Source organism: Miniopterus natalensis, chromosome 1, assembly GCF_054644295.1.
Source record: "Miniopterus natalensis isolate mMinNat1 chromosome 1, mMinNat1.hap1, whole genome shotgun sequence".
In the NCBI taxonomy this organism is placed as follows: Eukaryota; Metazoa; Chordata; class Mammalia; order Chiroptera; family Miniopteridae; genus Miniopterus; species Miniopterus natalensis.
The window spans coordinates 163689843-163701348 of NC_142081.1; the positions used below are offsets into that span (position 1 = coordinate 163689843).

At 38.2% G+C, this 11506-nt stretch overlaps 1 protein-coding gene across 1 annotated transcript in view; it reads left to right on the forward strand.

Moving 5' to 3' along the window:
• Positions 1-11265, forward strand: part of LOC107537225 (transmembrane serine protease 11F) — an 86793-nt gene extending 75528 nt beyond the window's left edge. Inside the window, exons 8-11 of the mRNA XM_087827435.1 lie at positions 3020-3221; positions 6240-6499; positions 7976-8118; positions 11107-11265. Coding sequence (XP_087683561.1) covers positions 3020-3221; positions 6240-6499; positions 7976-8118; positions 11107-11265 — 764 coding nt within the window. The remainder of the gene's footprint in view (positions 1-3019; positions 3222-6239; positions 6500-7975; positions 8119-11106) is intronic.
• Positions 11266-11506: the final 241 nt, after the last annotated feature.

An 11506-nucleotide genomic window follows, 5' to 3' on the forward strand; every position in this document is an offset into this window, starting at 1 on the left:
CAATAAAAAAGATCAGTGAAACCAAGAGCTGGTTCTTTGGAAAAATAAACAAAATTGACAAAACTTTAACCATACTCATCAAGAAAAAAAGAGAGAGAACCTAGATAAATAAAGTCAGAAATGAAAAGGAAGAAGTAACAACTAACACCAAAGAAGTGCAAGGGATTGTAAGAAAATATTACAAACAACTGTATGCCAACAAATTCGACAATCAATATGAAAAAGATAAATTCCTAGAAACATACAATCTTCCAAAACTTTATCAGGAAGAATCAGAGAATTTGAAGGGATGGATTATAACTAGTGAAACTGAAGCAATACTTAAAAAGCTCCCAACAAACAAAAGTCCTGGAATGGATGGCCTTACAGGTGAATTTTATTAAACATTCAAAGAAAAGCTAACATCCTAAAACTACTCAAAAAAACTCAAGAGGAGGAAAGACTTCTAGGCTCATTTTATGAAGCCAGCATTACTCTAAGAACTACAGCACTACAAAGAAAGAAAATTATAGGGTATACTTGATGAACATAGACGGTAAAATCCTCAACAAAATATTAGCAAACCGGATGCAGAAATACATTAAAAAATAAAACTAGACCACCAACTTACACCATAAGAATAAACATAAGAATAAACTCAGAATGGATTAAAAACTTAAATATTAGACTTGAAACCATAAAAATCCTAGAAGAAAACATAGGCAGTAAGATCTCAGACATTTTTTGAAGCAATGTTTTCTCCGACATGCCTTGAGCAAGGTGGGGAAAAAAGACAAAATAAACAAATGGGACTACATCAAACTAAAAAGTTTTTGCACAGCAAAGGAAACCATCAACAAAATGAAGAGACAACCCATTGAATGGGAGAACACATTTGCCAATGATGCATCTGATAAGGGGTTAAAGAACTTATAAAACTCAACACCAAAAACCCCCACAAACAACAACAAACAAACAAACATGACAATCCAATTAAAAAAGGGCAAAGACCTGAATAGTTTTCCAAAAAGAACATACAAATAGCCAATAGACATATTAAAAGATGCTCAGTGTCACTAGTCATTAGAGAAATGCAAATTAAAACCACAATAAGATGTTACCTCACACCTGTCAGAATGGTTCCATCAATAAATCAACAAACCAGTGTTGGTGAGGGTGTGGAGTAAAGGGAACTTGTGAACTTTGGTGGGAATGCAGACTGGTGCAGCCACTATGGAAAGCAATATGGAGTTACCTCAAAAAAATTAAAAATGAAACTGACTTGACCCAGCAATTCCATTTCTGGGAATATATTTGAAGAAACCTGAAACAGCAATTGAAAAGAATATATGCACCACTATGTACACTGCAGTGTTATTTAAAATAGGCAAGATTTGGAAGCAGCCAAGTGCCCATCAGCAGATGAGTGGATAAAAAAGCTGTGGTACATTTACACCATGGAGTACTTGTTGGCTGTAAAAAAGAAGGAAATCTTACACTTTGTCACAGCATGGATGGACCTGGAGAGCATTATGTTCAATGAAATAAGCCTATGAGAAAAAGACAAGTGCCCTATGACTTTACTTATATTTGGAATCTAATGAACAAAAAACTAACAAACCAAAGAGAAACAGACTCATAAATAAAGAACAGACTGACTGCTGTCAGAGCGGAGGGGTGTTGCGGGACTGGGTGAAAAAGGTGAATAGATTAAGTCAAAAAACAAAAACAAAAAGCTGATAGGCGTAGACAACAGCAGGGTGATGACCAGAGGGGAAAGGAGGGGGGGGGTTAGAAGAGGGTAAAAGGGGATAATGGTGATGAAAGGCATTCGACTTGGGGTGGTGAGCACACAATACAACACCGATGATGTGTTACAGAATTGGACACCTGAAACCTATATAATTTTACTGGCCAACGTCATCCCAATAAATTCAATTTTTAAAAAAAGAAAAAAGGGCAAGAACCACATGATTTCACTCATACGTGGGATATAATAAAACAGAAAGCAACAAATTAACAACCTAAACAAACGAACTGATAGACGCAGACAACAGAAAAGCAGTCAGTAGAGAAAGCAGGGCGGAGGAAGGTGGAGAGGATAAGGCGGGTCAGCGTTACGGTGACAGAGGAGGCGAGACTGGGCGAGCACCGTGCAATGTTCAGATGTAGTGTAGAGTTGTACGCTTAAAACCCATTTAATGCTACTAACCAATGGCACCCCAGGAAAAAGAAAAAACTAGTCTTTCGATGGTTAGAAAACTAAAAATGGTCGTTATTGTTTACATTCAGGGTTTTGAAAACACAACATATAGATTCATGTCAAGGGAGAATCATGACCTACATTGATGGGGTCTCTCTTAGTAGTAAAAATACAAACTTTGATGTGGATCCTCCTAATTTTATATCCAACTCTGTCACTTACCAGTTGGATGGCCTCCAGCAATTTATGTCCTATCTCCAAGGGTGAGTTTTCTCATCTGAAAACTGGTTTGCTGTAAAGGTGTCTAAAACTCTCAGCAGAGGATCTATACTTTTTTAACTTTAACTTACTGGGGTGACATTGGTTAATAAAATTATATAAGTTTCATTTACACAATTTGATAATACATCACCTGTATATTGCATCGTGTGTTCACCAGCCCAAGTCAAGTCTCCTTCCATCACCATTTATCCCCCACTACACCCTCTTCTATTCCCTTCCATCCCCTTTTCCTTCGGGTAGTCACCATGCAGGATCTATACATCTTTGATGCTCAATAAATTATCCACCTATCTATTTATTCATCTCTATATGCTTTATATAGAGGGACAGAAGTTGATTCCTGGATTGGATGCCTTGAAATATTAGTAGATATTTCTTCTGAACCTCAATAAGATCGGTAGGACCCCTACAGATAACCTCAGAGGCTGAGTGCTAGGAATGGGTTAAAGTAGCAGGTGCAATGGGTTGTTTAAGCACCAGCATTCAGTGCAAGTCAGAATATGCTTTTCTCCGCTCCTTTTCATGAAAACAAGCTAATGTATACTTCTGTGACAGGTTGTGGAATAAGGATGACATCTGCAAACATGCCATTCCCAGCATACAGTTCTAAAGAAAGGATTGTCCAAGGAAGCGAAACAGCTATGGAAGGGGAGTGGCCGTGGCAGGCCAGCCTCCAGCTCAGAGGGGCGGGCCATCAGTGTGGAGCCAGCCTCATCAGTAACACGTGGCTGCTCACGGCAGCTCACTGCTTCCGCAAGTAAGTTCACCAGGACCGTGTGAGTCTTCTTCATTTAGTTATCAGTTACCATCAATGCATTCAGTGCTTGGGAAGAGTCTAATCTCACCAGCTTATCCTCTGCTCCATTAGGGGTGGGCCCTCCTCTGTCCCCTAAAGTGCATTATGCTTGTTCCATGCCCTGATCGTGTCCATCTCCTTTCCCTGCTCCAAATATCTAGGCTGTTTGGTTTATATCACTCTCATGGTTCTCACCATATATTTTCCTGTATTATCATGACATTAGTGTTATCTTTTCTACTATATCATAAATTATTTTAAAGACTGATTATTAAACATGTAACAAGCTTAAACTTTTCCACATATGCAAGGAGAAATTTTTTTCCCAATTAATCCCTCTATGCTCCCATAATCAACATCCACTATCACTTTATAAATAAGACAAAATCAAAGGTATCATTCTTGAAGCTGTCCCAACTGCATCGTCCAAGAACCCCTGTGAGTTGTGGGGACCAGAGAGGTGTGCAGATGACGGGAGAGACCTGCCATGCTGTCTCTCTGCCCTCACAGTATGGAAGACTGGTCATTTAGGACCCAACAGGAGCAGTCTGCTTGAGCTTTCACAGCTGTAGCTCTTAAAGCTTGGCTATGTCGGTTCATGTAGATGGATATACAGAGGCACCCTATTGCCCCAGGTGGCCAGGGACACACCTTCTTTCTTCCCTGAGGATTCACTATCAGGGTATAGAAAGTTTTTCCTTTGAAACTCTCAAGAGATAAAAGCTCTGAAGGAGGCCCTGCCAGTGGCCCTGTTCACACCTCCTTTTAAGACAGCTGTCTTCGGTGAGCCTAGGCGCTCTTGACCGTCCTTCTAAGGGAAATGCCCAAATGGTACCAAAGTACCTACACCTTTTTTGTGGGGTAGATGTGTAATGGGAATGACCTAATGAAGTTCAGGTGATTGTCTGTCACTCTCTCATGAGAGAAGAGAAAAGAGATGCCAATTTATTAATACTTAGTGAAGAACATAAGCTATAGTGCTTGAGATATATGTTTCGGCAGGCCCAGTGTAGTCTCTGTGCTAAAAGGCCCAAATGGGAATTGGCTATTAAGTTTGGTAAAAAAGAGATAACTGGTAACCTTGATAAGAGAAATCATGGTGATATGATGGGGATGGGAATGAACTGAAGAGAGAACAGGAGGATTAGTGAGTCTAGATGCCACTCTCAAGGAATTTTTAAATAAATGGCAACAGAGAAATTTGACAGGTGATGATGGTTATGGACTCACAGGAAGTATTTCTTAAAATATGAATGATGGCATATTTTATGCTGATAATAACAATCTAAAAGAGTTGGGAAATGGAATGATCCTGGTAAGGGTTCAATTTGGCGGGTGATAATAATTTCATGTAGTTGCACGACGACATACACTGTTGTGAAGGAAAAATACAGGTTACAAGTATCCTAAGTGTTTTTAAATTTTTATGTTTTTTTCCCTATGGAAACATTATATTTTTAAAAATCGTGTTTAAAATAGATGTTAGTACCCTTATGTCCACAAAAATGGATTCCAATCTTCGTGAAATAGTGTGGGTTGGGAAAAAGGTTTTGACAGGATAGCATGAAACCTGGGCCATCTCTCTCTGACACTAACCATCTGGATGTATCCCTCACCTAGGCTAGCCATTTAACTTCTGAGTCTCAGTGTCATTATCCACAAGCATGTTGAACAGGGCCTGTTACATAAGGCTTTTCTTCTGGTTGATGATGGAGGGAGAGATGAGGTACTTTGTTTTATCTACTCAGTTAGTTTACAAGCTCCTTGAGGGCTGAAGTCACATATGTCTTATGTCTCCCAAAATTCTACTTTTCAAATGAATTCTTCAGCCATAAGATTTCAGCTTTGAATAAAAACTTCCTTTAAAGTGTAAAAAAAGTAAAACAGCTGAGAGAGGAGCCCTCTGCAACTCTCAGTCCCCACCCCTGGGCTCTGGCAGTTCATCCCTGGGGCAGTGCCTACTACTTTGAAAACCGCTTATCCTTCAGGTTTTCATTACACTGAAACATTTATGATTCACCAACACAGTAATCCCACATGAACAAGGAAATCCCCTTTTTGAATTCTCCTCTGTGGAATTTCCTTCTATATAATTTTCCTCTACAAAGAGAATTTCAAGTTTCTATATATTTAAGGTAATATATTTCTAGTCATTCTTGATGGGAATAATTAGAAAAAGAGGGAACTGGGCTTTGGGGAAGAATAGGAAGATGAGGAGATGGTAATACTACATAAAAGTTGCTTGTAATGTAACTTTGTGGAAGAGTAAAGCATCTGTGTGAAGGGAGAGCCTCAAAAACAGTAAGAGGGACTGACCAGGCCAGATCAAAGGGCGGTGAGAGCTCTAACAGCATGATATTGAGTCAGGACTGCTTAGTCCTTAAATATCCTGACAGAGTCTGGGTGCAGGTGGAAAAACAATCCTGTGTACACTTAAGAGTTTGTATACACAAGAGACAAATTACGCTTTGTCTCAAGGATAACAGTAAGACCCAGTAAACAAGAGCCGAGAAGAAGTGAGTCATCAAATAAGAACGGATGGAGTGTCTGATACAGAGGGAAGATGCCTCTGAGCATGTATAATATCCTAAACAAGCAAACAAAAAATAATATCCATACATTTCATTGAAATTATAGAAGACAGAGAATCTAAAGAATTTCTAATAAAAAAATTAAAAGATTGAAAACCAATTGTATGGTACCCATTACTGTTAATAACCCAAATGAAGCATTGAAATTCCATTTAGTTGCTGTGCTCTTTTTAACTTTAGAAGATGTAAAATATTTAAAAGCTTTCATACTCTCACTTATATTATCAGCTTGTTTAACCTTTTTTTCAATTAGGTCTTTACTTGCAAATTCTCTCATCACAGGGACCCTTCAGGTTTATAATCCCAATAGTTGTGGAGAAATACAGCCTCAGTCTTTTTAAAAATGTAACAGTAAGCATCATAAACTTTACCCTTTAATGTTTTACAGAAATAAAGACCCACGTCAATGGATTGCTACTTTTGGTACAACTATAAAACCACCTTCAGTGGAACGAAATGTGGGGAAAATTATCGTTCACGAAAATTACCGTAGAGAAACAAATGACAACGACATTGCTTTGGTTCAGCTTACTACTCGAGTTGAGTTTTCAAATGTAGTCCAGAGAGTTTGCCTCCCAGATTCATCGGTAAAGTTGCCACCTAAAACGAGTGTATTCGTCACAGGGTTTGGATCCATTGTAGATGATGGTGAGTCGTTCAACATGATTTACCAGTATAAGTATGTCTTAAATTCTGACAAGATGGCTTAGGGAATCCCCCTTTGGATTTTTCCTAAAAATAATGTTGATGCTTCCAATAATGTTGATGGCTCCAAGGAGATCAGGGGGCTGTGGGTTAAAAAAGTAAGAGGAATCAGGTCCCTATCCTTGAGGGGTTCACAATTAATCAAAGCAGTGGTAAGAAAGGGGGAGAGGATAACAGAAGAAAAGAACAGACTTTTATGTGCTATCGGAAGAGATAGAATGCTATGGGAATACAAAGGAGTAGTTGATTCTAAATTGTACATTTCCTATATGTAAACACTACTGTTTAACATATACTTTAAGCCACAATCTTATGATATGCTTTTCTTTTTCTTTTTCTTTTTGGTCTAAATTTTTCCTGTGTTAATGAAGATTTATGGTGACCATACACATGAAAGTGCTCTGTGGATTTTCATTTTGGTTAAATAATAGAATCTGTATTTGTTTTCCTATGTCCCACTTCCTAGGGGGTTTAAAAGACATCAAATCTAAAACTTGATAAACTGAAGTCCAGAACTTAAGATCTCTAGGTACTAGTTCATTCCACTTTAAAGAGAGAGATTAATTAAATATTTCAAAGTGGGAAATAAGAAATGTTTAAGGTTTTATCAAAGATATCCTGGAGAAACTAGGAGACAAATGCTAATATATCTTAATCTGGCTTTTATTATTATTTTTTGACAGAACTTGATTATATGTAAGATTTCCCAAATGCCCCATGCATCTCCAACTTGACTTTGTGAGAGGTTGTAAGTCTCCTTCCGTCTTCCCTACCCTTCCTGCTAGCTCAGGGCTACTCAGTGACAGCTTCACCAGGAGCCCTGTGCTACTTGCCTTCTCCTCCCTTCCTGTGCTCAGTGTGCAGTATTTTTCCCTCCTAACTCCTGGCCCACTGTGCTAATGTCGATCATTTTCATATACTGGATATCTGTTCTGTTTCCCATGCTTCAGGATGCCCCTAAATAACACACTACAGCAGAGAGTAGGGCAAATAGCTCTGTGCAGCTCCTATCTCGGTCTCTACTTGAATAGCTTTTGCAAAATCAGTCAACTTCCCTGAGCCTTAAGGTCTTTAATATGGAAAAATGTGCCATTTGGACAAGATCAGCGTGATGGACCCTCTCCTCATGAAAAAAAAGTATCCACACACACACACACACATATATACATATGTATATATTGCATGTAGTTGTAAGGGTTCCAATAGCTTCTGAAGATCCAATGATATAATGTTGGGTTGTATATGTTTATGGTTCCTTGAATGTAAACATTTATAAAACAGAAAATAAGATTAGGAAACAATTAATGTTAATAAAATAATATTGTGCTTTTGCTCCTAGGAATATACAGTTTATGTGTCTTCCATGTCTTAGATACAACTGTATTTGAAGAATGTGCTTTTTGTTTGTTTGTGTAATAGGACCTACACAAAATAGACTTCGGCAAGCCAGGGTGGAAACCATAAGCACTGATGTGTGTAACAGAAAGGATGTGTACGATGGCCTGATCACTTCAGGAATGCTGTGTGCTGGATTCATGGAAGGAAAAATAGACGCATGTAAGGTAAGTCCAAAGTCAAGGTCAAAACATCAAAAGGAAAGTTTCCGTTAGCTATTTCTAAATTTGGCATATATTTCACTTGGTAGGAAAAAAAAATGGCACCTATTTCACCAGGGACTCAGTTTACTTAATAATCATAATAACAAAAATTATGATGTTGAAAGTTTACTGTGTGCCAAGCAAAGTACTGAGCACATTTTATACATTATTTTATTTAATATGAGATCAAAGCAGTACTATAATTATATTACAAATTAGGAAATTGAAGTCTGTTGCTTCTATTTCTGGCTCACACAATTACTCTTATTGTCTAGTTATTTTCTTAAACAAAATTGAAAACAGGAAGACACAGCAACCTGCCCCTGAAGACCACTCCATTCAGCTGTGTCCTCATTTCCTACACACCCTGTTTCACCCGCCTCCGAGTGTCTCTCCTGTCTCCCACTCCAGCGGGTTTGGCACTGAAGCAGTTTTCATCTCCATGCCAAGCCCTGTAGTATTAACACTAACCCATTTGAATGCCCAATTCTTAGTTCCTAGATCTTCCCATTTCCAGTGATTTTCACCCCTATTCAGCCACATCTTGAACCCTGTCACCAAACACTGTTCCAACTACATAAACACTGATTCTCAGTATCTTCCTATTTAACACCCTCCCCAATCTTCTCTGCCTGCCTTTCAATGACTCCTGCCCCTTGGCCACACTCTCCGTGTTACACCCCAACCTACCAACCCTTACGCCAAACACACACAACCTACACATATGTTCTGTGTGTTCCTTCTCTGTTTTATTTTCATCTTTAGCTCTTATCACCATCCAATACACAATATATTATATGTAGCTGGCTTATTGTGTCTCTCCCATCAAACTAGAATATAAGCTCCATGAAGGCACAGATTTTGGGGGTTCTGTTTTGTTTACTGCTGTATTACCAACACCTAAAACAGTGCCTGGTACAAATATTTGTTAGCTGAACAAAATATTGATTTTCTTCAACTTTATAGAGACCTATAGACCATTGCTTCTCTACTTTCTTACATTCCATTAATTCTTTCCTTTCTTCCATCATCCATTTGTCCAGCTTAGATTTCACTGTCTCTCATTTTTATCTTTATTTTATATCTATCATTTTTTAAACACTTTTGTTAATACCCCAAGCTCATTTGTTGCTCTCTGTTTCCAGTGTTTCTGCCTGACAAAGTCCCAAGCCTGGAATTACTCAACTATCCACACTCTTTCTGTCTGAACCTAGGAAGTCCAATGTTCTTGGAAAAAAAATATAACAACACATAGGTTCCACTAAAGGCTCCAGATGATAAAACTGACAATCTTACTATTTTTGTTTCTTTTTTTCCAAATCTACCATTCTCTGAATTCTCCCAACATTTTCCACATTCCTCAGCTTCTGGGTTGTTTTGTTTGTTTGTTTGTTTCCACCCCTTTATTCTCAACTGATAATTTTGTTTCCCAATTTTCAAAGAAAACTAATAGTCATAAGAGGGGAAGTCCCCCATTTCCCCAGCACCAGGCCTGCAGACCTGCCTTTGTCTGGACCCATTTGACCCACCTTCAGTTTAGGCCACAACAGAGCAGCTGCCTCTTCTCTAAGGCTGATCACCTCTCTGCTCAGGTCTCTCTTCTTGTTGACATTTTGGGAAAGTTTTCACTAGCAATTATCTCCTCTCACTCTTTTCATAGTCCATGTTTCTTTTCTAACTAGATCCTTCCCCATTCAGAACTCTCAAGTTAGGAAAAAACAAAACAAAACAAATAACCTTTTCTTGACCCAGAATGCCTTCAGCTAGCATCCTGTCTCCTCTTTACCAGCAAATGTTTTGGAAACTATCTGTGCTCATTGTTTCAATCTTCTCCCCCAAACCTCCACTAATTCCCTAAATCATTTCTATATGCTTTCTGTTCTATCAATTTACAAAAAACAGCTCTCTCTGATGTTTTCAATGATGCACCAATGACCTCCAACAGATAATTTTTGGTCTTTTTTTTTTAACCTCTTAACAGCATTTAACAATGCTTACCGTTCCCTCTTTCCTGAAATATTGTCTTCCCTTGGCTTGTAATGATTTTCATCCTACATCTCTGTCTTCCCCTTCTCTGTCTCCTTTTTAGGATCATTCTGTTAATCCCAGACATTAAATTTTGGTCTATCCTATGCCTGTTCCTCTTTTTACTCTATACTTTCTCCACAAAGGATCCATTTCTCTTCCATAGCTCCACTATCATCTTTTTGTAGATGATTCATAAATTTATACTTTTAGGCCCCCAACCTCCCCTTTGATCTCCAGACTTATGCAGGGGTGAGCAAAAGTAGGTTTCCAGTTGGGAGTATGTGAAAGAGTTTATTCTTGTATTATTATTTATTTATTAATTATCGTATTATTTATTTGTATTATTTGTCTTATACTTATTATTTCATATCCTTACTTATGATTTATCTTTTAGGTAATTTAACCAATGACCAGTAAAGGTAGATACTTAAACAATACCTACTTTTGCCCACCCCTATAGATTTTACTCCAGTTGGATATTTCAAAGGCATCTCATTCAAAATAGTGCACCTGGTTATGCTCTTATTTCCCTCTCCACCTGATTTCTGCCTGTGTTTTATATTCTATGAACGGCATCCCCTTTCATTCTGTTAGACAAGCAGAAGACTAGAAGCCATTCCAACATTCCTTATCCCTTACCTATGCACAAGTACTCACCTCATATTAAACACTTTATATACATGCTTACTAAGCCATGCATAAAGTATCTAACCAAACTAGCAAAAAAAAATACAAGGATGCTGAACCAGAAATAATGCAGCCACTCCAAATGAATGTTAGTCTTTCTAGAAAGCAACGTACTTTAAAGTTTAGCATGTTCTTTGTACCAATTTTCTTTTTTCCCTGCGGAAGAGAGATAATTGCAATGACCTTCCAACTGAATTAGAGTAAAAAATGTTAAATATGCTTTTGTTTTTTCTCCAGGGTGATTCTGGTGGACCTCTGGTTTATGATAATCATGACATCTGGTACCTTATTGGTATAGTAAGTTGGGGACAATCATGTGCCCTTCCCAAAAAACCTGGGGTCTACACAAAAGTGACTCAGTATCGAAACTGGATTGCCTCAAAGACTGGTATCTAGTGTGAATTGTCTGTGAATTGTATTTGTGGCACACCAAGCTAAAACTCCTGCATATTGTACATTCTTTATATTCATGTGGTTTGGATCAGTGCTTTTGCTGGAGGTCAAGAAGTCCTGCGAACTCAGACTAATCCAACATTATGAGGTGGCCTTTGTGACCCAACCCTCTCTCTACTCTGAGGGAAGAAGACACAGCAAATGACATGTAGTGCTGACTCCTCACTCACAAGGGAAATGGTGT